The 24,041-nt window shown below is 45.7% G+C and overlaps 1 protein-coding gene across 2 annotated transcripts in view; it reads left to right on the top strand.

Annotated features, from left to right (window-relative positions):
- The window catches only part of atad2b (ATPase family AAA domain containing 2B), a 128,010-nt gene that overhangs the window by 41,321 nt on the left and 62,648 nt on the right, over positions 1 to 24,041 (top strand). For both annotated transcript variants that reach the window (XM_064991388.1, XM_064991389.1), the window contains exons 21-24: positions 1,189 to 1,385; positions 1,643 to 1,802; positions 8,446 to 8,568; positions 9,849 to 9,977. In XM_064991388.1, coding sequence (XP_064847460.1) covers positions 1,189 to 1,385; positions 1,643 to 1,802; positions 8,446 to 8,568; positions 9,849 to 9,977 — 609 coding nt within the window. The remainder of the gene's footprint in view (positions 1 to 1,188; positions 1,386 to 1,642; positions 1,803 to 8,445; positions 8,569 to 9,848; positions 9,978 to 24,041) is intronic.

Genomic DNA, 24,041 nt, shown 5'->3' on the forward strand with positions numbered 1-24,041 from the left:
CTTCAAACCAAGCTACTTCCCTATTGCAGATTCAGTCTTCCCAGCCTGGTACAGGTCTAGAATTTTGTTTCTGGTGTCCTTTGACAGCTCTTTGGTCTTGGCCATAGTGAAGTTTGGAGTGTGTGACTGTTTGAGGTTGTGGACAGGTGTCTTCTATACTGATAACAAGTTCAAACAGGTGCCATTACTACAGGTAACGAATGGAGGACAGAGGAGCCTCTTAAAGATGTTGTTACAGGTCTGTGAGAGCCAGAAATCTTGCTTGTTTGTAGGTGACCAAATACTTATTTTCCACCATAATTTGCAAATAAATTCATAAAAAATCCTACAATGTGATCTTCTGGATTTCTTTTCCTCACTTTGTCTGTCATAGTTGAAGTGTACCTATGATGAAAATTACAGGTCTCTCGCATCTTTTTAAGTGGGAGAACTTGCACAATTGGTGGCTGACTAAATGTTTTTTTTTTGCCCCACTGTGTGTGTGTGTGTGTGTGGACAGAGTGGGGACCTCTCACACACGTTTTATTTAAATATATATATGAAGTAGTCACCCTTTGCCTTGAAAGTTATAGTAAAAATAAAGAAACCCTTGAATTAGAAGGTGTTCTAAAACGTCTGTGAGAGGTCCCCACTCTGTCCTCTCCGGGGGGTTCCCCCTGAATAAAACAGCAGCCCTACTTCCATCAGGAGCTGCTTGTAGAAGTGTGAGGGAGACTGGGGAGAAACAAGGGGAGAGAGGGAGCCCGCTATAAACCCACTATTACCCATAATTACATTCACAGTTGATCGTTAGTAAGCAGGACGGAAGATGATGCTAAAGTGAAGCAGGACTATCACTGCCTGAGGCGAAGAGGGTGAGGCAGGTAGAACTGAAGGCAAGAAAAGACAACTGCCATATTGTTGTCCAATCCTTCTCTTTTTTCCACTCTTCCTTCCCAATCATTTCACATCTACAGGGGTTGGAGGTTGATTTGGAATTCATCACATTTATCACTCTGTGGGCCAGAGACTTGGTGGGGGTTCAGGGTTTTTGTTGATGGGATGATGATGTGTTTAGAAAGACATCAATGCTGCGTTTCCCCCTCGCCTGTGTGTCTCACCTCAGCTGTCCCCCATGGATCAGCTGAGAGTAGAAGATCTGAAGGGGGACCCACTCTCTAACCCCCCCCCCCCCCCTTCTCTCTCTAGCTCTGCAGTGTGAGGAGGTGCTGCCGGTAGCGGAGACCCTGGACGCCAGGGTTCTCTCCCCCGAGGAGCAGCGTCGTCTGGCCGACCAGGAGGAGAACACTCTGAGAGAGCTGCGTCTGTTCCTCAGGGACGTCACCAGGCGCCTCGCCGTAGACAAACGCTTCAACATCTTCAGCAAACCTGTCGACATTGAGGAGGTGGGCAACAACACATAGATGGCTTGTTGTTGTAGATATGGTAGTATACCAAAGTAGATAGTAATAGAAAGATGGGCTAGTGCCACCCTAGAAAAGTTGCTTTGTGAATTGAGTCCTTTCCGCCCCTCTCACCTCTTGTCTCCATTTGAGTGTTGCACTGATTGTAGTGAATTGACACTGCTGAACCGATTTTCTCTTTTGATTTAAATGGAGTCAATAGCACCAGTTTAAATTGTGAGAACTGTGACTCCTTTTAGGTGTCAGACTACCTGGAGGTGATCCGTCAGCCCATGGATCTGTCTACTGTCATGACAAAGATAGACACCCATAAATACCTGACGGCTAATGACTTCCTGGTGGACATAGACCTGATCTGCAGCAATGCCCTGGAGTACAACCCTGACAAGGACCCCTCAGGTACACATGGAGGGATTAAGGTTTTGGCTATGCCCTACTGGCACGCTATTCCCTTCATAGTGCACTACTTTTGACCAGAGCCTATAGGGCCCTGGTCAAAAGTAATGCACTATGAAGGGAATAGGGTGCCATTTGGGACCCATATTGTTTACTTATATAGCTAATCTGGTGCACCTCTCGGGACTAACAGAATGCATGCTACTGGTACTGTTACCAGCAACATAAGTCAGTAGTAGCATAGTTATGGAGACATCCACATATGGGAACATGCCTAGCTTGTAGATCCAGGAATGTGCCTAGCTTGTAGATCCAACCAGGGATGTGCCTAGCTTGTAGATCCAACCGGGGATGTGCCTAGCATGTAGATCCAACCGGGGATGTGCCTAGCTTGTAGATCCAACCGGGGATGTGCCTAGCTTGTAGATCCAACCGGGGATGTGCCTAGCTTGTAGATCCAACCGGGGATGTGCCTAGCTTGTAGATCCAACCGGGGATGTGCCTAGCTTGTAGATCCAACCGGGATGTGCCTAGCTTGTAGATCCAACCGGGGATGTGCCTAGCTTGTAGATCCAACCGGGGATGTGCCTAGCTTGTAGATCCAACCGGGGATGTGCCTAGCTTGTAGATCCAACCGGGGATGTGCCTAGCTTGTAGATCCAACCGGGGATGTGCCTAGCTTGTAGATCCAACCGGGGATGTGCCTAGCTTGTAGATCCAACCGGGGATGTGCCTAGCTTGTAGATCCAACCGGGATGTGCCTAGCTTGTACATCCAACCGGGATGTGCCTAGCTTGTACATCCAACCGGGGATGTGCCTAGCTTGTAGATCCAACCGGGGATGTGCCTAGCTTGTAGATCCAACCGGGGATGTGCCTAGCTTGTAGATCCAACCGGGGATGTGCCTAGCTTGTAGATCCAACCGGGGATGTGCCTAGCTTGTAGATCCAACCGGGGATGTGCCTAGCTTGTAGATCCAACCGGGGATGTGCCTAGCTTGTAGATCCAACCGGGGATGTGCCTAGCTTGTAGATCCAACCGGGGATGTGCCTAGCTTGTAGATCCAACCGGGGATGTGCCTAGCTTGTAGATCCAACCGGGGATGTGCCTAGCTTGTAGATCCAACCGGGGATGTGCCTAGCTTGTAGATCCAACCGGGGATGTGCCTAGCTTGTACATCCAACCGGGGATGTGCCTAGCTTGTAGATCCAACCGGGGATGTGCCTAGCTTGTAGATCCAACTGGGGATGTGCCTAGCTTGTAGATCCAACTGGGGATGTGCCTAGCTTGTAGATCCAACCGGGGATGTGCCTAGCTTGTAGATCCAACCGGGGATGTGCCTAGCTTGTAGATCCAACCGGGGATGTGCCTAGCTTGTAGATCCAACCGGGGATGTGCCTAGCTTGTAGATCCAACTGGGGATGTGCCTAGCTTGTCAGTTTTGAGTGATTCGGTGTCCGTTTCTCAGACTTACGTTATTAGTACGCTGCAGCTATACAACATAGTGGCATGCAAGGCTTATCTCGTGAAGACTAGCTCTGTCTTGTCTAACCAACCTAAACATTGTTTAGTCACAGTCACACACCAGCAATTATCAGTACTATCTTCTGCTTCCGTTTCCATTCACTTAACACTTTACCCATGTACGATGACACAGGAGAATTTAAACCCCAGCTCTTCATCTGATACATTTGCCTGTGACAAAAGTAATTAGATGTAGTAGATATGAGTCTTATTCATTATGATTTATAAAAGTGCTCCAAGGCAGTGACAACTTGGAATTGGTTTTCTTTCTTCACTCAACTTGAAATCATATGCACAGTGAGACAGAACCCCCTAAAACGATCATCGCCCCAGCTTAATGTCTCTGCTGTTTCTCTCTGCAAAGCTGCATCTGCATGAGAATATTTTTGTTTCTCAGTGGCCCATTTCAATCCATTTTTTATCTCAACCTCATCCTCTGCACCACTGTTACTGCCAGTGTAGCCAGATAAAAGGAAAAAGCACTTCACACATTCTACACTACATACAGGGTGGCAGGGTAGCCTAGTGGTTAGAGCATTGGACTAGTAACCGAAAGGTTGCAAGTTCAAATCCCCGAGCTGACAAGGTACAAATCTGTCGTTCTGAAAATAAGAATTTGTTCTTAACTGACTTGCCTAGTAGAATAAAGGTAAAATAAATTAAAAAAATAAATTACTACCCACACACCCTGAGAAGCAGGGGCCACGTGCACACAGTCTCACACACACAATCCCACACTCCCACGCAGTTGAAGACTTGCAAAAAAAGTATTGTCAAATCAATTAGAATAGCATACATTATTTAAACACGCGGGCTGTGTTGGTGCTTATGGGAAAGTAAAAATATGTATGGATTCAGGCTTATGAATAATTCCCACGCTGTGGGAAAAACTGAAGTTCCCTCTGTCTGTCACAATGGAATAACTATGCTGTGGCAATAATTGAAAGCCATAGTGATGGAAGCCTAGAGACTGAAGACCCGACAACCAATCAATTCAAATTGATCTCCCTGGGATACTGTAAATCTGTGCGCCCACTAAACCAAAGAAGGTCATTTCTAACGGCTTGCTACTCAGTTAAATGTAGATTTACTTGCACACACACACACACACACACACACACACACACACACACACACACACACACGGCAGCTAGCCAAGTGGTTAGAGTGTTGGGCCAGTAACCGAAAGGCAGGTGGAGAGCCCCTGTCATTTGTTTAAATGCAGTGGCTACAAAGGATGCACGAAAGGGAAAATGCAATTAAGGAGTTTTGATAAGCCCAGTACGAGACTCCATCCTCTAGTGTCCCTGGGAATAGAGTCCAGCCCAGTGCAATCACATTTGATCATTTTGGAATTTTCTCAGACTTGATGGCTTTTTGAAACACACCTATATACACTACATCACCAAAGTATGTGTACACCCTTTTCAAATCAGTGGATTTGGCCATTTCTGCCACACCTGTTGCTGACAGGTTTATAAAATCTGCCCTGGTCAACTGTAAGTGCTGTTATTGTGAAGTGGAAACGTCTATGAGCAACAACGGCTCAACCACGAAGCGGTAAGCCACATACGTTTAGCTAACAGGATCGCCAAGTACTGAAGTTCCTCAAAAATCGTCTGTCGCAATTACAGGGTCTGTAGTGACGCCTCTAGCACTGAGATGCAATGTCTTAGACCGCTGCGCCACTCTGGAGCTCAATCTTAACGCTACAGCATACAATGACATTCTAGAGTTCTGTGCTTCCAACTTTGTGGCAACTGTAACATAGGGTATGACATTGTCACACAATATTAGGTTTAAAGGTCTGTGGAACAGCATATACAATGCCAACCACTACTAAACCTCATCATACATGGACTAATTTACTTGTGGAACAGAACTTACACTGGAATGTGAAATAAATGCATAGTACACACTATCAAGTAACAACAAGGCCAACTTCAAATAGACATCAATTTTTCACCTTAAAATCGCAACTTCTATCATCACATTTGCAGACTAATTTAAGATGGGCTACTATTTCTAATGTCATGAGTAGATTGCGTAGTCATAATTTAGGCTAATATATCTCAATCACTGTTAGCAAAACACAGTTCTGAACAATGCATGCCTGAGCACATAGTGACCGAGTAGGCCTAATCAGAGATGTTTCTTCTTTCTTTGCATGTGAAAAATGTGGTCTTTTATGAACACATTCCATGCAGTTCTACTACACTTTATATGACTGGAGACATAGCAACTTTTTTTAATATGGCAAGAATGTGGAGCCTACTCTGCTGACACTGACAAATGTAAAACGACCTTGTCTTGAATGCAACCATCTAATCTAGTCTAATGAAAATGGGAGACGCAAATATGATGTCCTTCTAGCCTGTAGGAGAAAGTTATTGTCCCCAAAAAACTTTCCAGTCATACTGATCCAATGATAAAGGCAGTGAATATGTGCACTCACCGGTCGGCTGGTGCCAGTAAGATACGCTGCGGTTTCCCCTGGTGCCAGTATGATACGCTGCCGTTTCGGCTGGTGCCAGTAAGATACGCTGTGGTTTCCCCTGGTGTCAGTAAGATGCGCTGCGGTTTCCCCTGGTGCCAGTAAGATACGCTGCGGTTTCCCCTGGTGCCAGTATGATACGCTGCGGTTTCCCCTGGTGCCAGTAAGATACACTGCGGTTTCCCCTGGTGCCAGTATGATACGCTGCCGTTTCCCCTGGTGCCAGTAAGATACGCTGCGGTTTCCCCTGGTGCCAGTATGATACGCTGCGGTTTCCCCTGGTGCCAGTATGATACGCTGCGGTTTCCCCTGGTGCCAGTATGATACGCTGCCGGTTCCCCTGGTGCCAGTAAGATGCCCTGCCGTTTCGGCTGGTGCCAGTATGATACGCTGCGGTTTCCCCTGGTGCCAGTAAGATACGCTGCCGGTTCCCCTGGTGCCAGTAAGATGCGCTGCCGTTTCGGCTGGTGCCAGTATGATACGCTGCGGTTTCCCCTGGTGTCAGTAAGATGCGCTGCGGTTTCCCCTGGTGCCAGTAAGATACGCTGCGGTTTCCCCTGGTGCCAGTATGATACGCTGCGGTTTCCCCTGGTGCCAGTATGATACGCTGCGGTTTCCCCTGGTGCCAGTATGATACGCTGCGGGTTCCCCTGGTGCCAGTATGATACGCTGCCGGTTCCCCTGGTGCCAGTAAGATGCGCTGCCGTTTCGGCTGGTGCCAGTATGATACGCTGCGGTTTCCCCTGGTGCCAGTATGATACGCTGCGGTTTCCCCTGGTGCCAGTATGATACGCTGCGGTTTCCCCTGGTGCCAGTATGATACGCTGCCGTTTCGGCTGGTGCCAGTATGATACGCTGCCGTTTCGGCTGGTGCCAGTATGATGCGCTGCTGTTTCCCCTGGTGCCAGTATGATACGCTGCGGTTTCCCCTGGTGCCACTAAGATGCGCTGCCGTTTCGGCTGGTGCCAGTAAGATGCGCTGCGGTTCACTCAACTGGTTGAGAATTTTGATAACTATAGACAGATTAGTATTTTCTTTGTCTTCTCTTTTCAGCAATAGCCATTGTCCTAAGCTATGTTTTTCCTACTATTTATGTTCAGAAATATTGCGATTAGGCTTATTTAACTGCTTCACACTAACCGCTGCAACTCAACATTCAGCTATTTGTTAGGCTATTTGCCCTGCACACTAATGAAATTGCTTGTAACAATCCACTGTAAGACATTCTTATATATAGGCACAAGTAATTTATATAGCTAACTTTGTGAATGTACTTTAGGGGAAGCTGATCTTCCAGTAGCCTATTGGTGCATAAAACAGCTGGCCACGAGGCTTACAAGGCAGAGTTCAATATCCAATATCCAATTCAAAGCAATCAGTGCACTGCCTAATTGTCTGACCAGCAAAGCAAACTGTCTGACTCCTCATGGTCCTAAAGCCAATACGTTAACAGCCGTTGAATTTGAATCGGGATTGTAATGATGTTAGTCGACTATTTTGTAGCCTTCTTTGACATTTTTTGGTCTTGAGCTCGGGTATGATGTCTGCAACTCTGCCTTACCCAACTGATGCCCCTGCCTCGTATGGTCGATAATTGGTTGGTTCATCGTGCCTCTTCTACTTCCCCTCTTTCTGTTCTCATCTTTCTCCTCCTCTCCCTCTGTTTGGAGTCAAAGCTGAGGCTGTCCTCTGCAGTCTTGCAGGAATGTCTTTTTCCCCTGCGTTTCTCTCACTTCATTATGTTAGAAAACCAAATCTATCCGCTCTACACTGTCAAACCCGCTCCACCTCTAGAGGAAAACGCCCAAACATCGTCAAACTCACAGCCAACAAACTCTGTCTACACAGCACCCGGGAGGTGGTGGAATGTCCTTGTCAGTTCTCCACAGAAGTGACAGGGTTCGATAATGGAACAGACTTCCACTCAACACTCACGCCGCACCCTGTCACCTCACACTCTGACAGACGAATAGTACCGATACATACACACTGCTGCTATTAGGCCGTCTTTTAATTAGTGGTTAGAAGCTGTCAGATGGTGACCTCTGTCTGTACCTGTTGGCTGGGTGGCATAATGAGAGCAGGACATCTCTTTACACACGTGGACACACACAAGTGCAAACACTACGTCTCCTTTGCTGCTCATATTATTTTTCCCTCAGACATTTGCTTTTTAGGATAAAACCAGATTTGATGATGTTAGAGGGAAGGTGTGTGCCGGTCTCTGTCTGTGTTTAGATATTCAATATGTGTGTCTTTGTGAGAAGGGAGGATAAGATTGACTGTATTCCTGAGGCTTGTCTCTTAAGTCACCACCAAAGGCAGCTCTTTTGTCTCCATCCAAACAGTGAGAGAACAGTATAATCCCTTGTGCCCAGTGTTGGGGGCCAGACAGCAACACAGCCAGTAGTTTGTGTTGTGTCCAGCAGAGGGAGGGTTGAGGGGCAAGGCTAGTGAGGGTCAGAGGCAGGGAGACGAAGGAATTAATTATATGATGATAATAATAAGAGCTGTCATATGACTCTACAGGGCGAAGTCATTTAAACTGTTGCTGTAATGTTTCTACAATGCCAATGTGTGTGTTCATACAATGTGTGTGTTCATGTCAGTCTGTTCTCTCCCTCCAGATAAGATCATCCGCCACAGGGCATGTAGTCTAAAAGACACGGCTCACGCCATGCTGGCCTCAGAGCTCGACCCTGAGTTCCACCGCATTTGTGAGGACATCAAGGAGTCGCACAGAAAGAGGGGTGAGGAACACACACACACACACACACACACACACACACACACACACACACACACACACACACACACACACACACACACACACACACACAGAGGGAGTGGTGTTATATTCCAAGGTTCTGTACTATGTTTATTTAATTGAACCTTTATTTAACTAGGCAAGTCAGTAAAGAACAAATTCATATTTACAATGACAGCCTACCCCGGCCAAACCCACCCCTATCCCGGACGGTGCGTGGTCCATTGTGCACCGCCCTATGGGCATATGTAGTAGCTCATGATGTTCCACTAGTCAACAGTGTGTTCACTGCTCCAGGGTGATTGGCGATTACATAACTAGCCTCTAATGGGATCCAATCATTTATTCATATGTAAAGTCAAGAGAGACTGTCATGCACAAACAAACTAATTAGTGCACATGTACAAGGAGGATAGAGGGATAGTATTAGTAGTCATAGGTAATTGGTTATACAACATGTACATATGCTGCTTGATTCTACACACACAATCACACACGCTCAACCACGTGCAATCACACACACACACTGACACAAACACACATACAGGATCATGTAAAAATCTACACACACTGCACATAGTGTGCATAACTGAGGCAAGCCCCTCCTGTGATGGTGCTGGAATGGGGAGTGAAGGGAAAAGGGAGAATGGGTTGTGTGCAGGGCGATACACTCTTACCACATGAGAGATTTTCCAACATTTTCATCTTAACCGTTAAGGCTAAAAGTCTCCTTTCTCAGAAAGACAGCACACACACACCACACACACACACACACACACAGCCTCCCCCACAAATTAATATTTTAGGAGCAGAAGTTAGCTGTCTGACAGGGAATTCAGCAGTGAGAAATGCTGAAAGTATCAGTTTGTGCTGTTGGATCGCCTGGTGTTGGGTTGCATCAGCTAAACCTCATCTGGGATTATATTGCTCTGACCTGTAGTCGGGGAAGTGTGTAAGTGCAGGTGTGTGTGTGCTAAGTATCAGTGTGTTAGAATGGAGATGTCTGCTCCCTGACGTTGGTTTGATACCTCATGTATTCCTCTTATCAGACAGCCTGACTCACAGGAACATTTAGAGGCACTCTGACGCACACACACAAACGCACAGACCAAAGTACTTGAAGTTGTCCACTGGATTCTAGTTATTTGGATTCCTCAATCGATGAATGCTGTTTTGTCTCGGTGTCTGTCTGTACACTTACATCCCCTTCAGTGTGTGTGTGTGTGTGTGTGTGTGTTAATTGATCTGGTGTGTTATCTGCAGACCTCCAGACTCCGGCCTTTCCGCCTGTCCCCCTGGCTGCCGTGGTAACCACCAGGAAGCCGGCTGTAGAGGAGAATGCTGGAAACAGCACTCAGGGACAGACCATCGACAAGCAGCACTGCAGCAGCAGTGAGTACAACAAATCAAATCACATTTTATTGGTCACAGACACATTTTTAGCAGATGTTATTGCAGGTGTAGTGAAATGCTTGTAAAACACACACACCACCCAGAGCACAGTCAAAACACAACACCGCACAGGGTCCTAAAGAACGGAGCACTAATACCTAGTCCCTTCTGTCATTAGAGATGTGATTCAGTTGTGTGTGTGTGTGTGTGTAGTGGGATCTGGGTTCAAGGCATTTAGAATCAGGCCATTTAGCTGATTACGGAACCATCATCCCACAGAGCGGAGGCCTCCCGCGTTAACGCAACACACACAAGAAACCACACGAGTAAGAGCCACTCCACGTTGTAGCAACCCAGTTGGATGCCTCAAATACTCCTGCTTACACACACACACACACACACACACTCTCTCTCGCTCCATTCACACTCCACAGTAGAGGAGCAGCGCAGTGGGCAGGCTCATTAGAGACGTCGTCTTCAGTGCTGTGCGGACCGTGACCACGCTACAGAGGAATTCCACAGCCTCCTGCTGTCACCGCCAGGTGCCCACGCAGGGCAGGGGGCAGACAGAACAGATCTTTACCAGCATGCAGCACTGAGAACCGGGGGTGGGGTTGTCCTCTACATTGGTGTCTGTCTGAATTAAGGAGATTGATAGTCCAAGTATGAGTTTTCTTCAGTTCCTCTGTGATTTTAAATCTGCTGCCGTGATGACCAAGTTCAGCCTAGTTACCAACTGGTCCCTCCCCCACAGCTTAGGCCTACCTCGAAGATTTGTCTAGAAGGATTATTTCAGTTTCAGAATATGTAGGATCACAATCACCACAAATATAAATGGCCTCACACCCACACAAACGAGTGGCGCAGCGTTCTAAGGCACTGCATCTCAGTGCTAGAGGCGTCACTACAGACCCTGGTTCGATCCCAGGTTGTATCACAACCGGAGTCCCATTGGGAAGCACACAATTGGCCCAGCGTCGTCTTGGCTAAGGGAGAGTTTGGCCGGGGTAAGCCGTCATTGTAAAATAAGAATTTGTTCTTAACTCATTTTCCTAGTTAAATAAATGTTAAATAAAAATAAAATATTGGACTAATGTTGCTTCACTGCAATACTCTGTTCTATCTCAGGATGGCGCTAGTCTCTCTAGAGACACCAGTTATAGGCCTCCTGCTGTGTGTGTAAACAAGCAGTCTTTGAGATGAGCGATTCTCTTTTCCATCATTAGTAGTGTGTGTGCCTGTCTATTTTAACTTCTAGCTTACTGTTAATGATTCATCTGGGTTAGGGCTGGACGATTATTAAACCATATTTCTATTGCTTTCTAACTTGGGCTCCCAAGTGACACAGCGGTCTAAGGCACTGCATCTCGGTGCTAGATGCGTCACTACAGACCCTGGTTCGATTCCATTCTGTATCACAACCGGCCGTGATCGGGAGTCCCATTTGGCCCAGCATCGTCCGGGTTTTGCCGGGATTGGTCATCATTGTAAATAAGAATTTGTTCTTAACTGACTTGCCTAATTAAATAAAAAAATGTGCGATTCACGTTATACACTGAGTGTACAAAACATTAGGAATACCTGCTCTTTCAATGACATAGCTTTCACCTGGTCAGTCTATGATATTTTATTGATGTCACTTGTTGAATCGACTTCAGTCAGTGTAGATTAAGGGGAGGAGACAGGTTAAGATTGAGACATGTAATTGTGTGTGCCATTCAGAGGGTGAATGGGCAAAACAAAAGATTTAAGTGCTGTTGAACGGGTATGGTAGTAGTGTCAAGAACTGCAATGCTGCTGGGGTTTTCACACAACAGTTTCCCGTGTATCAACAATGGTCCACCACCCAAAGGACATCCAGCCAACTTGACTCCAATTCTTCCCACAGTTGTTTTTTATTTCACCTTTATTTAACCAGGTAGGCTAGTTGAGAACAAGTTCTCATTTACAACTGCGACCTGGCCAAGATAAAGCATAGCAGTGTGAACAGACAACACAGAGTTACACATGGAGTAAACAATTAACAAGTCAATAACACAGTAGAGAGAAAAAAAAAGGGGGAGTCTCTATACAAAGTGTGCAAAAGGCATGAGGAGGTAGGCGAATAATTACAATATTGCAGATTAACACTGGATTGATAAATTATCATGTACAGGTAGAGATATTGGTGTGCAAAAGAGCAGAAAAGTAAATAAATAAAAACTGTGGGGATGAGGTAGGTGAAAATGGGTGGGCTATTTACCAATAGATTATGTACAGCTGCAGCGATCGGTTAGCTGCTCAGATAGCTGATGTTTGAAGTTGGTGAGGGAGATAAAAGTCTCCAACTTCAGCGATTTTTGCAATTCGTTCCAGTCACAGGCAGCAGAGTACTGGAACGAAAGGCGGCCGAATGAGGTGTTGGCTTTAGGGATGATCAGTGAGATACACCTGCTGGAGCGCGTGCTACGGATGGGTGTTGCCATCGTGACCAGTGAACTGAGATAAGGCGGAGCTTTACCTAGCATGGCCTTGTAGACGACCTGGAGCCAGTGGGTCTTGCGACGAATATGTAGCGAGGGCCGGCCGACTAGAGCATACAGGTCGCAGTGGTGGGTAGTATAAGGTGCTTTAGTGACAAAACGGATGGCACTGTGATAAACTGCATCCAGTTTGCTGAGAAGAGTGTTGGAAGCAATTTTGTAGATGACATCGCCGAAGTCGAGGATCGGTAGGATAGTCAGTTTTACTAGGGTAAGCTTGGCAGCGTGAGTGAAGGAGGCTTTGTTACGGAATAGAAAGCCGACTCTTGATTTGATTTTCGATTGGAGATGTTTGATATGGGTCTGGAAGGAGAGTTTGCAGTCTAGCCAGACACCTAGGTACTTATAGGTGTCCACATATTCAAGGTCGGAACCATCCAGTGTGGTGATGCTAGTCGGGCATGCGGGTGCAGGCAGCGATCGGTTGAAAAGCATGCATTTGGTTTTACTAGCGTTTAAGAGCAGTTGGAGGCCACGGAAGGAGTGTTGTATGGCATTGAAGCTCGTTTGGAGGTTAGATAGCACAGTGTCCAATGACGCGCCGAAAGTATATAGAATGGTGTCGTCTGCGTAGAGGTGGATCAGGGAATCGCCCGCAGCAAGAGCAACATCATTGATATATACAGAGAAAAGAGTCGGCCCGAGAATTGAACCCTGTGGCACCCCCATAGAGACTGCCAGAGGACCGGACAGCATGCCCTCCGATTTGACACACTGAACTCTGTCTGCAAAGTAATTGGTGAACCAGGCAAGGCAGTCATCCGAAAAACCGAGGCTACTGAGTCTGCCGATAAGAATATGGTGATTGACAGAGTCGAAAGCCTTGGCAATGAAGACGGCTGCACAGCACGGTCTTTTATCGATGGCGGTTATGATGTCGTTTAGTACCTTGAGTGTGGCTGAGGTGCACCCGTGACCGGCTCGGAAACCAGATTGCATAGCGGAGAAGGTGCGGTGGGATTCGAGATGGTCAGTGACCTGTTTGTTGACTTGGCTTTCGAAGACCTTAGATAGGCAAGGCAGAATGGATATAGGTCTGTAACAGTTTGGGTCCAGGGTGTCTCCCCCTTTGAAGAGGGGGATGACTGCGGCAGCTTTCCAATCCTTGGGGATCTCAGACGATATGAAAGAGAGGTTGAACAGGCTGGTAATAGGGGTTGCGACAATGGCGGCGGTTAGTTTCAGAAATAGAGGGTCCAGATTGTCAAGCCCAGCTGATTTATACGCGTCCAGGTTTTGCAGCTCTTTCAGAACATCTGCTATCTGGATTTGGGTAAAGGAGAACCTGGAGAGGCTTGGGCGAGGAGCTGCGGGGGGTCCGGAGCTGTTGGTCGAGGTTGAAGTAGCCAGGCGGAAGGCATGGCCAGCCGTTGAGAAATGCTTGTTGAAGTTTTCAATAATCATGGATTTGTCGGTGGTGACCGTGTTCCCTAGCCTCAGTGCAGTGGGCAGCTGGGAGGAGGTGCTCTTGTTCTCCATGGACTTCACAGTGTCCCAGAACTTTTTGGAGTTAGAGCTACTGGATGCAAACTTCTGCCTGAAGAAGCTGGCCTTAGCTTTCCTGACTGACTGCGTGTATTGGTTCCGGACTTCCCTGAACAGTTGCATATCGCGGGGACTGTTCGATGCTATTGCAGTCCGCCACAGGATGTTTTTGTGCTGGTCGAGGGCAGTCAGGTCTGGAGTGAACCAAGGGCTGTATCTGTTCTTAGTTCTGCATTTTTTGAACAGAGCATGCTTATCTAAAATGGTGAGGAAGTTACTCTTAAAGAATGACCAGGCATCCTCAACTGACGGGATGAGGTCAATGTCCTTCCAGGGTACCCGGGCCAGGTCGATTAGAAAGGCCTGCTCACAGAAGTGTTTTAGGGAGCGTTTGACAGTGATGAGGGGTGGTCGTTTGACTGCGGCACCGTAGCGGATACAGGCAATGAGGCAGTGGTCGCTGAGATCCTGATTGAAGACAGCGGAGGTGTATTTGGAGGGCCAGTTGGTCAGGATGACGTCTATGAGGGTGCCCTTGCTTACAGAGTTAGGGTTGTACCTGGTGGGTTCCTTGATGATTTGTGTGAGATTGAGGGCATCTAGCTTAGATTGTAGGACTGCCGGGGTGTTAAGCATATCCCAGTTTAGGTCACCTAACAGAACAAACTCTGAAGCTAGATGGGGGGCAATCAATTCACAAATGGTGTCCAGGGCACAGCTGGGAGCTGAGGGGGGTCGGTAGCAGGCGGCAACAGTGAGCGACTTATTTCTGGAGAGAGTAATTTTCAGAATTAGTAGTTCGAACTGTTTGGGTATGGACCTGGAAAGTATGACATTACTTTGCAGGCTATCTCTGCAGTAGACTGCAACTCCTCCCCCTTTGGCAGTTCTATCTTGACAGAAGATGTTATAGTTGGGTATGGAAATCTCTGAGTTTTTGGTGGCCTTCCTGAGCCAGGATTCAGACACGGCAAGGACATCAGGGTTAGCAGAGTGTGCTAAAGCAGTGAGTAAAACAAACTTAGGGAGAAGGCTTCTGATGTTGATATGCATGAAACCAAGGCTTTTTCGATCACAGAAGTCAACAAATGAGGGTGCCTGGGGACATGCATCCCTGTGGAACGCTTTCAACTCATTGTAGAGTCCATGCCCCGTCGAATTGAGGCTGTTCTATGGGCTAAAAAAGGGGGGTGCAACTCAATATTAGTAAGGTGTGTGTGTGTGTGTGTGTGTGTAATACACTGCATTTCAAGCAGTCAGCAATAATCAAGTGAATTTAGGGCTTGTGAAATTATACCCAGGTAAATATAAGCCTTCCACAACCAGAAGACCCACTAATTATTTAATTAAAATCTGCATTTTCGCAATAATCACTGATCTGACTTTCAAGTCTATGAAAATGACCTTTTTGGGAAAGAAATGACCAGAACCAACAACCATTTACACTGTGTTCAGATGTTGAAATAAAATGGCCTACCTTATTTCTCAGAAAGAGAACGAGTTGCCAATGAGGAGTTGAGACACACACAATTGTATCATTAGAAAGGTCGTTATCCTCTATTACAGTAAAATATTGTCTGAATGTGTTTCGGTGTCCATATGACCGTTTCTATTGGACCAAATCTCAAATGCAAATAGTGAATTGAAACTGCTTGTCAGAGAGGAAGAAGTGATCTTTGTTGTTGTGAGTGTCAGGGGTGGGGGGGCTTGGTGTGTGTAAAAGGAAGGCAGCATACAGCACCAAAAAGACCTAAAGGTGCATAAAAACAACATAAACCTTTATTCTTGCAATACAGGCATTTGGGATATCGCGCTAAAACATCAATTAATTTGGTCTATCGCCCTAATCTGGGTGTAGGAGGCGAGTAGCCACAATGGATTTAATGTACAGCACTTTTACCTGAATCCAATCCAGGGTGGATTTGGATTGATGTGTTAAATTCCTTTCTTTTTTCTGACCGTGTGATTTTATAGGCCTTTGCTTATACACTGTAAGCACAGTACACGGTATAAACACAACCAGGTTTGGTTACGATGGACCAGTCTTCTTTGACTGCTGTCAATCCTCTGTTTGCGCCATCACATTTATTTCCAATAACCTGAGGCCTTTCATGTCATTGACTAAATGCATGCAATGACATGGTTTTGCTTGCTTTTTAATCCAAACACTTGAAGCTCTTTTTGTTGTTGTTGTGTGGGTGTATTCAACACAATCAGCTACATCCACATATGACCTCAGTCAATCCTCTAACAGTGTTGATATTGTTACATTTGCTATTAATAACCTGAGGGGTTTGAAGTGGTTGTGATTCTGAATTGCTTTCAGAAGTAGTCATCTAGATGGTTCCTCTTCTGTTTCCCCTGTCCGACCAAATCAAGAAAGTTAAATGGGCAAATGGTGGCTTCCACCATTAGTGTTTCCCTTCTTTATATCAGGAGCCAAAGTGCTTCACATGTCGGTCACTAATCCTGCCGCTCCGGGGAATTCCGGTTATCACCGTGTCCCAGAACTTATCACCACGCTCCAGAACTTATCACCACGCTCCAGAACTTATCACCACGCTCCAGAACTTATCACCACGCTCCAGAACTTATCACCACGCTCCAGAACTTATCACCACGCTCCAGAACTTATCACCACGCTCCAGAACTTATCACCACGCTCCAGAACTTATCACCACGCTCCAGAACTTATCACCACGCTCCAGAACTTATCACCACGCTCCAGAACTTATCACCACGCTCCAGAACTTATCACCACGCTCCAGAACTTATCACCACGCTCCAGAACTTATCACCACGCTCCAGAACTTATCACCACGCTCCAGAACTTATCACCACGCTCCAGAACTTATCACCACGCTCCAGAACTTATCACCACGCTCCAGAACTTATCACCACGCTCCAGAACTTATCACCACGCTCCAGAACTTATCACCACGCTCCAGAACTTATCACCACGCTCCAGAACTTATCACCACGCTCCAGAACTTATCACCACGCTCCAGAACTTATCACCACGCTCCAGAACTTATCACCACGCTCCAGAACTTATCACCACGCTCCAGAACTTATCACCACGCTCCAGAACTTATCACCACGCTCCAGAACTTATCACCACGCTCCAGAACTTATCACCACGCTCCAGAACTTATCACCACGCTCCAGAACTTATCACCACGCTCCAGAACTTAATTAATTAGCTCTGGTAATTAATTATTTGAGAGAAAGTAATCATTGGCAACCAATTCTCACCTGGAGCACGTCTGTGACATGTCCAATGAATTGATCGGAGGAATCAATTAGGTGTTGAGATAAATATGACAGAACCTTGCGTACTCCACTGCCCTCCAGGACTTATCCGGAGAGACTGCTGCTGAAGTTACCACTAGACACTGTGTGAATACACATAGAAATACCGTTTCTGTACATGTATTTAACAAAACCATAATTCACTCTCCCGTGTCCCCGTTCATACGCCTCATGTTTCTATGCTGAAAACACAAAGATGCCCTTGGATCAGTATCTTGGTGCATCTCCGTCAGCAAAGGTTATGATTGAATGAGGGTACACCAATTCTACCCAGGGGCTTCTGCGGACCCTATTCCCTATAGTACTCTGCGACCGCACTATGTGACTTTGGTCGGAAGTAGTGCACTAGTTGTAGATGCTTGAGACTGAGCTCCAGACTAGAGCCATTAGGCCACCTGTTTAGGCTGGGCCAGGTAGTGTGCTAGGCTATATGGGGAATAAGCAGTTACTGGAGCCACTGCTCCTGGCCAGAGAGCCATCACCTGACTGGTTAGGCTGTGGCAGCTTCTGGCCAGAGAGCCATCACCTGGCTGGTTAGGCTGTGGCAGCTCCTGGCCAGAGAGCCATCTCCTGGCTGTATAGGCTGTGGCAGCTCAGCTCCTGGCCAGAGAGCCATCACCTGGCTGGTTAGGCTGTGTCAGCTCCTGGCCAGAGAGCCATCACCTGGCTGGTTAGGCTGTGTCAGCTCCTGGCCAGAGAGCCATCACCTGGCTGGTTAGGCTGTGGCAGCTCCTGGCCAGAGAGCCATCACCTGGCTGGTTAGGCTGTGGCAGCTCCTGGCCAGAGAGCCATCACCTGGCTGGTTAGGCTGTGGCAGCCCAGGGCCCCGCTGTGTTCATATTAAGAACTCTGACAGGAGAATATGGAGAAGAGTTCACCCACTGTACCTTCCCCTAATCCATTATTCACTCTTCTGTTTCCATTTATACGCCTCCTGTTTCTAGCAACTATGTGTGTCGACTGTCTTTGACTTGGGCAAACTTGGGACTATTTATGCATGTACCTTGTAAATCCTGCATGCTCATGTTAACACCATTCGCTGTAGGTCTGCTGCTCAGTTATACTCCCAATATAGTGTTCTTGTAAAATGTCTTGCATTAGCTCTCGGGTTATATTTACAGAGCTTTGCAAGTTGTTAGCTTTTCATTCAGCTTTAAGTTGACTTTCAATGTTAAATGGAAACCCCATCAACCCCAGTTGATGGGTTTGCCATGTCATCATACTTTCAAAGGGAATGTTATTCCATCGAATCCCCCCTCACTTCGAAGAGGAAGAGATCCCATCAGCCAACATCGGCGCTGCAAACCCACACGGTAAGATCGTTAACGTTACCTAGCTAAAAAGCTAGAGAGCTACAGTTGTTAATCAAAACAAATCTAGCTAGCTAGCTTCAATAATATGCTGGCTATATTCCAAAGCATATCAATGTAATTAGTCGGCTGCTACTGGAGACATGATTTGTAACTTTGCAAGCTAATATAAGCATTGTTAGGTAACGTTGGTTAACAGTTAGCCTCTGCTTTAGTTAGTTAGCTAGCTAACGTGACTAGCAGTGTTCTTTTTAGAGTCCGATCCCATCATCTGCAGAGGCATCAACATCCAAGCTCAGCACCAGGAACTAGTGTAAGTCACCTTCTAAAATCAACTAAACCTTTCCATGACTCCATGATGAGCAAATAATCTACTGGAGCTAGGCTTTAACATGGTCTGTATCTGTCATAGTTGGTGTGTTTACAAGTAGGCTACAACTTGGTTGGGAAAGGGAGGTATTAGTAAAGAGGGGTTGGTGTGGGTGACTGACTGTTGTCCGTTGGGGGGTGGGTATTGTGTAAAGGTTAGCATGTATGACCTATTGACATGATAAATATCACCAATACACAAGTGTTCCTCAAACTATTCCCATCATTGCAGTCAGTTCTTTGACATGGGGGAGAGGGGCTGTTCGTATACTCTTCCTGCCTATTCACTCTACTGTTGGCAGTGCTCTCCGCAACAGCACAACTATAGGTGCTCATACACAATAAGACAACTAGGCAGTCTACAAGTCAAGCACCCATCAAACTGTTCATATCTTTGCTAACAGCCCAGCAAAGCCCCATTTATTGATTGAGTATAATGAAACACACACCAGTCTACAGTTCCTTTTTTTTTTACAGAGGAACCTGGTTTATTTTATGGTTACACATCCTCATGACCTGCCTCCATGTCTTTCTAGGAGACCTGCAGTACAAGCACATCTTCTGCAATAGGTCGAAGCAGTGAGTGATAAAGAAAGGGTATGAGGCTTGCTCACCTGGCTGTGGATTGCAGGAAAGACCAGAGAGTTTTCTACAAGGAGCCAGAGTTGCAGCCCCCCCAAACTCAACATCGCCACAGTGCCAAAGCCTGCTAAACCAGCTGCCATTACCCAACACAAGAAGAAGTTCACCAGCTGAAAAACATTCAGGAACATGCTTGGAACATTCAATCAACACAACATCCGTATTCAGTTAGACTGATGTTGTAGTATGGTCACAACTGCATTGTGGTGTATATATTGCTAGCTGTATATAAGTGTTTTGTATAATATATTTTACAAGCGACTAAGTGATTCCAGCAGCATCAGAAACCAATAAACTGTTGACTTCAACTTCTTGATCACTTCATTATGTTTATGAAATGTATACTGAACAATAATATAAATGCAACAATTTCAAAGATTTTACTGAGCTCCAGCTCAAAGGAAATCGGGCAATTGAAATAAATTCATTAGGCCCTAATTGATGGATTTCACATGACTGGGAAGGGGTGCAGCAATGGGTGGTCCTGGGAGGGCATAGGCCCACCCACTGGGGAGCAAGGCCCAGCCAATCAGAATATGTTTTTCCTCACAAAGGCTTAATTACAGACAGAAATACTCCTCAGTCTCATTGAGCTGTTTGGGTCGGTGGTCTTTGACGATCCCGCAGGTAAAGAAGCCAGATGTGAAGGTCCTGGGCTGGCATGGTTACATGTGGTCTGCGGTTGAACGTACTGCCAAATTCTCTGAAACGATGTTGGAGGCTGCTTATGGTAGAGAGATTAACATTAAATTATTTGGAAACAGCTCTGGTGGACATTCCTGCAGTCGGCATTCCGATTTGCATGCTCCCTCAACTTGTGACATCTGCAGCATTGTGTTGAGAACTGCACATTTTAGTGGCCTTTTATTGTCCTCAGCACAAGGTGCACCTGTGTAATGATCATGCCCTCTAATCAACCTCTTGATATGCCACACCTGTCAGGTGGATGGATTATCTTGGCAAAGGAGAAATGCTCACTGACAGGGATGTAAACACGTTTCTGCACAACATTTGAGAGAAATAATATTTTTGTGCATATGGAACATTTCTGGGATGTTTTTTATTTCAGCTCATGAAACATGGGACCAACACTTTAGAAGTTGGGTTCATATTTTTGTTCACTATATATATTAGGATAAAGTAGCTTCAGTCTTACTACTGAAACAAATTATTCAGGTAGTTGGTTTATCACTGAAACTTTAATTTGTTGTCAAGTAAACATGTAACAAAACAGTATATTGGTCTCAATATAGCAAAAAAGTAGACATTGCTTGTTTTCAAGACAACGTTTATTTGCTCTGGATACCAAGGTGAGTTTGCCATAACTTTTCCTGCTGTGTAATGTGTGACATATATACAGTACAAGAAAAATATACTACTAACGCTTAACAGTTCTACAAAGGGAACACTAGCATATGATGTGTTTTTGGTGGTGCAGTGAGGTGTTCGGAGACAATTTGATACAAAGGGAGTTTGTTGTTATGGGACCTTTCACATCTCTTGAGTCATCAACTTATTTGTATCCAAGTGGTGTTGTCTGTGAGAGAAATACGAACGCTATTAGTCATTCATGGGCAATTGTTGTGTGCCGTCTGTATTCATACTGTAGCAGCATGGTGTAGAGTCAGACATCTCACAGACATACAGTGCCTTGCGAAAGTATTCGGCCCCCTTGAACTTTGCGACCTTTTGCCACATTTCAGGCTTCAAACATAAGATATAAAACTGTATTTTTTGGTGAAGAATCAACAACAAGTGGGACACAATCATGAAGTGGAACGACATTTATTGGATATTTCAAACTTTTTTTAACAAATCAAAAACTGAAAAATTGGGCATGCAAAAATTATTCAGCCCCCTTTACTTTCAGTGCAGCAAACTCTCTCCAGAAGTTCAGTGAGGATCTCTGAATGATCCAATGTTGACCTAAATGACTAATGATGATAAATACAATCCACCTGTGTGTAATCAAGTCTCCGTATAAATGCACCTGCACTGTGATAGTCTCAGAGGTCCGTTAAAAGAGCAGAGAGCATCATGAAGAACAAGGAACACACCAGGCAGGTCCGACATACTGTTGTGAAGAAGTTTAAAGTCGGATTTGGATACAAAAAGATTTCCCAAGCTTTAAACATCCCAAGGAGCACCGTGCAAGCGATAATATTGAAATGGAAGGAGTATCAGACCACTGCAAATCTACCAAGACCTGGCCGTCCCTCTAAACTTTCAGCTCATACAAGGAGAAGACTGATCAGAGATGCAGCCAAGAGGCCCATGATCACTCTGGATGAACTGCAGAGATCTACAGCTGAGGTGGGAGACTCTGTCCATAGGACAACAATCAGTCGTATATTGCACAAATCTGGCCTTTATGGAAGTGTGGCAAGAAAGCCATTTCTTAAAGATATCCATAAAAAGTGTCGTTTAAAGTTTGCCACAAGCCACCTGGGAGACACACCAAACATGTGGAAGAAGGTGCTCTGGTCAGATGAAACCAAAATTGAACTTTTTGGCAACAATGCAAAACGTTATGAGCTGTGTTGCTTTTACGCCAAACATCACCTTGAACACACCATCCCCACTGTCAAACATGGTGGTGGCAGCATCATGGTTTGGGCCTGCTTTTCTTCAGCAGGGACAGGGAAGATGGTTAAAATCAATGGGAAGATGGATGGAGCCAAATACAGGACCATTCTGGAAGAAAACCTGATGGAGTCTGCAAAAGACTTGAGACTAGGACGGAGATTTGTCTTCCAACAAGACAATGATCCAAAACATAAAGCAAAATCTACAATGGAATGGTTCAAAAATAAACATATCCAGGTGTTAGAATGGCCAAGTCAAAGTCCAGACCTGAATCCAATCGAGAATCTGTGGAAAGAACTGAAAACTGCTGTTCACAAATGCTCTCCATCCAACCTCACTGAGCTCGAGCTGTTTTGCAAGGAGGAATGGGAAAAAAATTCAGTCTCTCGATGTGCAAAACTGATAGACATACCCCAAGCGACTTACAGCTGTAAACGCAGCAAAGGTGGCGCTTCAAAGTATTAACTTAAGGGGGCTGAATAATTTTGCACGCCCAATTTTTCAGTTTTTGATTTGTTAAAAAAGTTTGAAATATCCAATAAATGTCGTTCCACTTCATGATTGTGTCCCACTTGTTGTTGATTCTTCACAAAAAAATCCAGTTTTATATCTTTATGTTTGAAGCCTGAAATGTGGCAAAAGGTCGCAAAGTTCAAGGGGGCCGAATATTTTCGCAAGGCACTGTATGTTAGCCAGCTAGCTACAACACACAGGTATAGTTACTCCAAGATTGATTCGTCTTGCCAAAGTCATTCCTTTACTCTCCGCTAGCTAGCTATAACGTTAGACTACAGTATATTTTAGGTATAGCAAGTACAGCTAGCTAGAATCGATCACAATTGTACTGTACTAAACAACACTGCCTCGTAAAAAGATAACTTATATTGCTAGCTACCGACAGCAAAACAACTTAGTGCATTCAGGAAGTATTCAGGCCCCTTTTTCCACATTTTGTTACGTTACAGCTTTGTTCTTAAACAGATTAAATTCAAATTTCCTCATCAATCTACACACTTTACCCCCTAATGAAGCAAAAACAGGTTTTTAGAAATGTTTGCACAGCTGCAACCTGTTTACATTGATCATCCTTGATGTTTATACAACTTCATGGGAGTCCATCTGTGGTAAATTCAATTGATTGAACATGATTTGGAAATGCACACACCTGTCTATATATGGTCCCACAGTTGACAGTACATGTCAGAGCAAAAACCACACCGAGGTCGAAGGAATTGTCCGTAGAGCTCAGACAGGCTTGTGTCAAGGCATATCTGGGGAAGGGTACCAAAAAATGTCTGCAGCATTGAAGGTCCCCAAGAACACAGTGGCCTCCATTCTTAAATGGAAGTTTGGTACCACCAAGACTCTTCCCAAAGCTGGCCGCCCAGCCAAACTGAGCAATCGGGGGAGAAGTGTCTTAGACAGGGAGGTGACCAAGAACCCATTGGTCACTCTGACAGAGCTCCTCTGTGGCGATGGGAGAACCTTCCAAAAGGACAACCATCTCTGCAGCACTCCACCAATCAGGCTTTTATGGTAGAGTGGCCAGACAAAGCCACTCAGTAAAAGGCACATGACAGCCCACTTAGAGTTTGCCAAAAGGCACCTAAAGGACTCTCAGATCATTAGAAACAAGATTCTCAGGTCTGATGAAACCAAGATTGAACACTTTGGCATGATTGCCAAGCGTCACGTCAGGAGAATCTTGCACCATCCATACTGTGAAGCATGGTGGTGACAGCATCATGCTGTGGGGATGTTTTTCAGCGACTTGGAGACTAGTCAGGATTGAGGGAAAGATGAATGGAGCTTTGAGAGGATCTGCAGAGAAGAGTGGG

The sequence above is a fragment of the Oncorhynchus masou genome, chromosome 16 (assembly GCF_036934945.1).
Source record: "Oncorhynchus masou masou isolate Uvic2021 chromosome 16, UVic_Omas_1.1, whole genome shotgun sequence".
Lineage (NCBI taxonomy): Eukaryota > Metazoa > Chordata > Actinopteri > Salmoniformes > Salmonidae > Oncorhynchus > Oncorhynchus masou.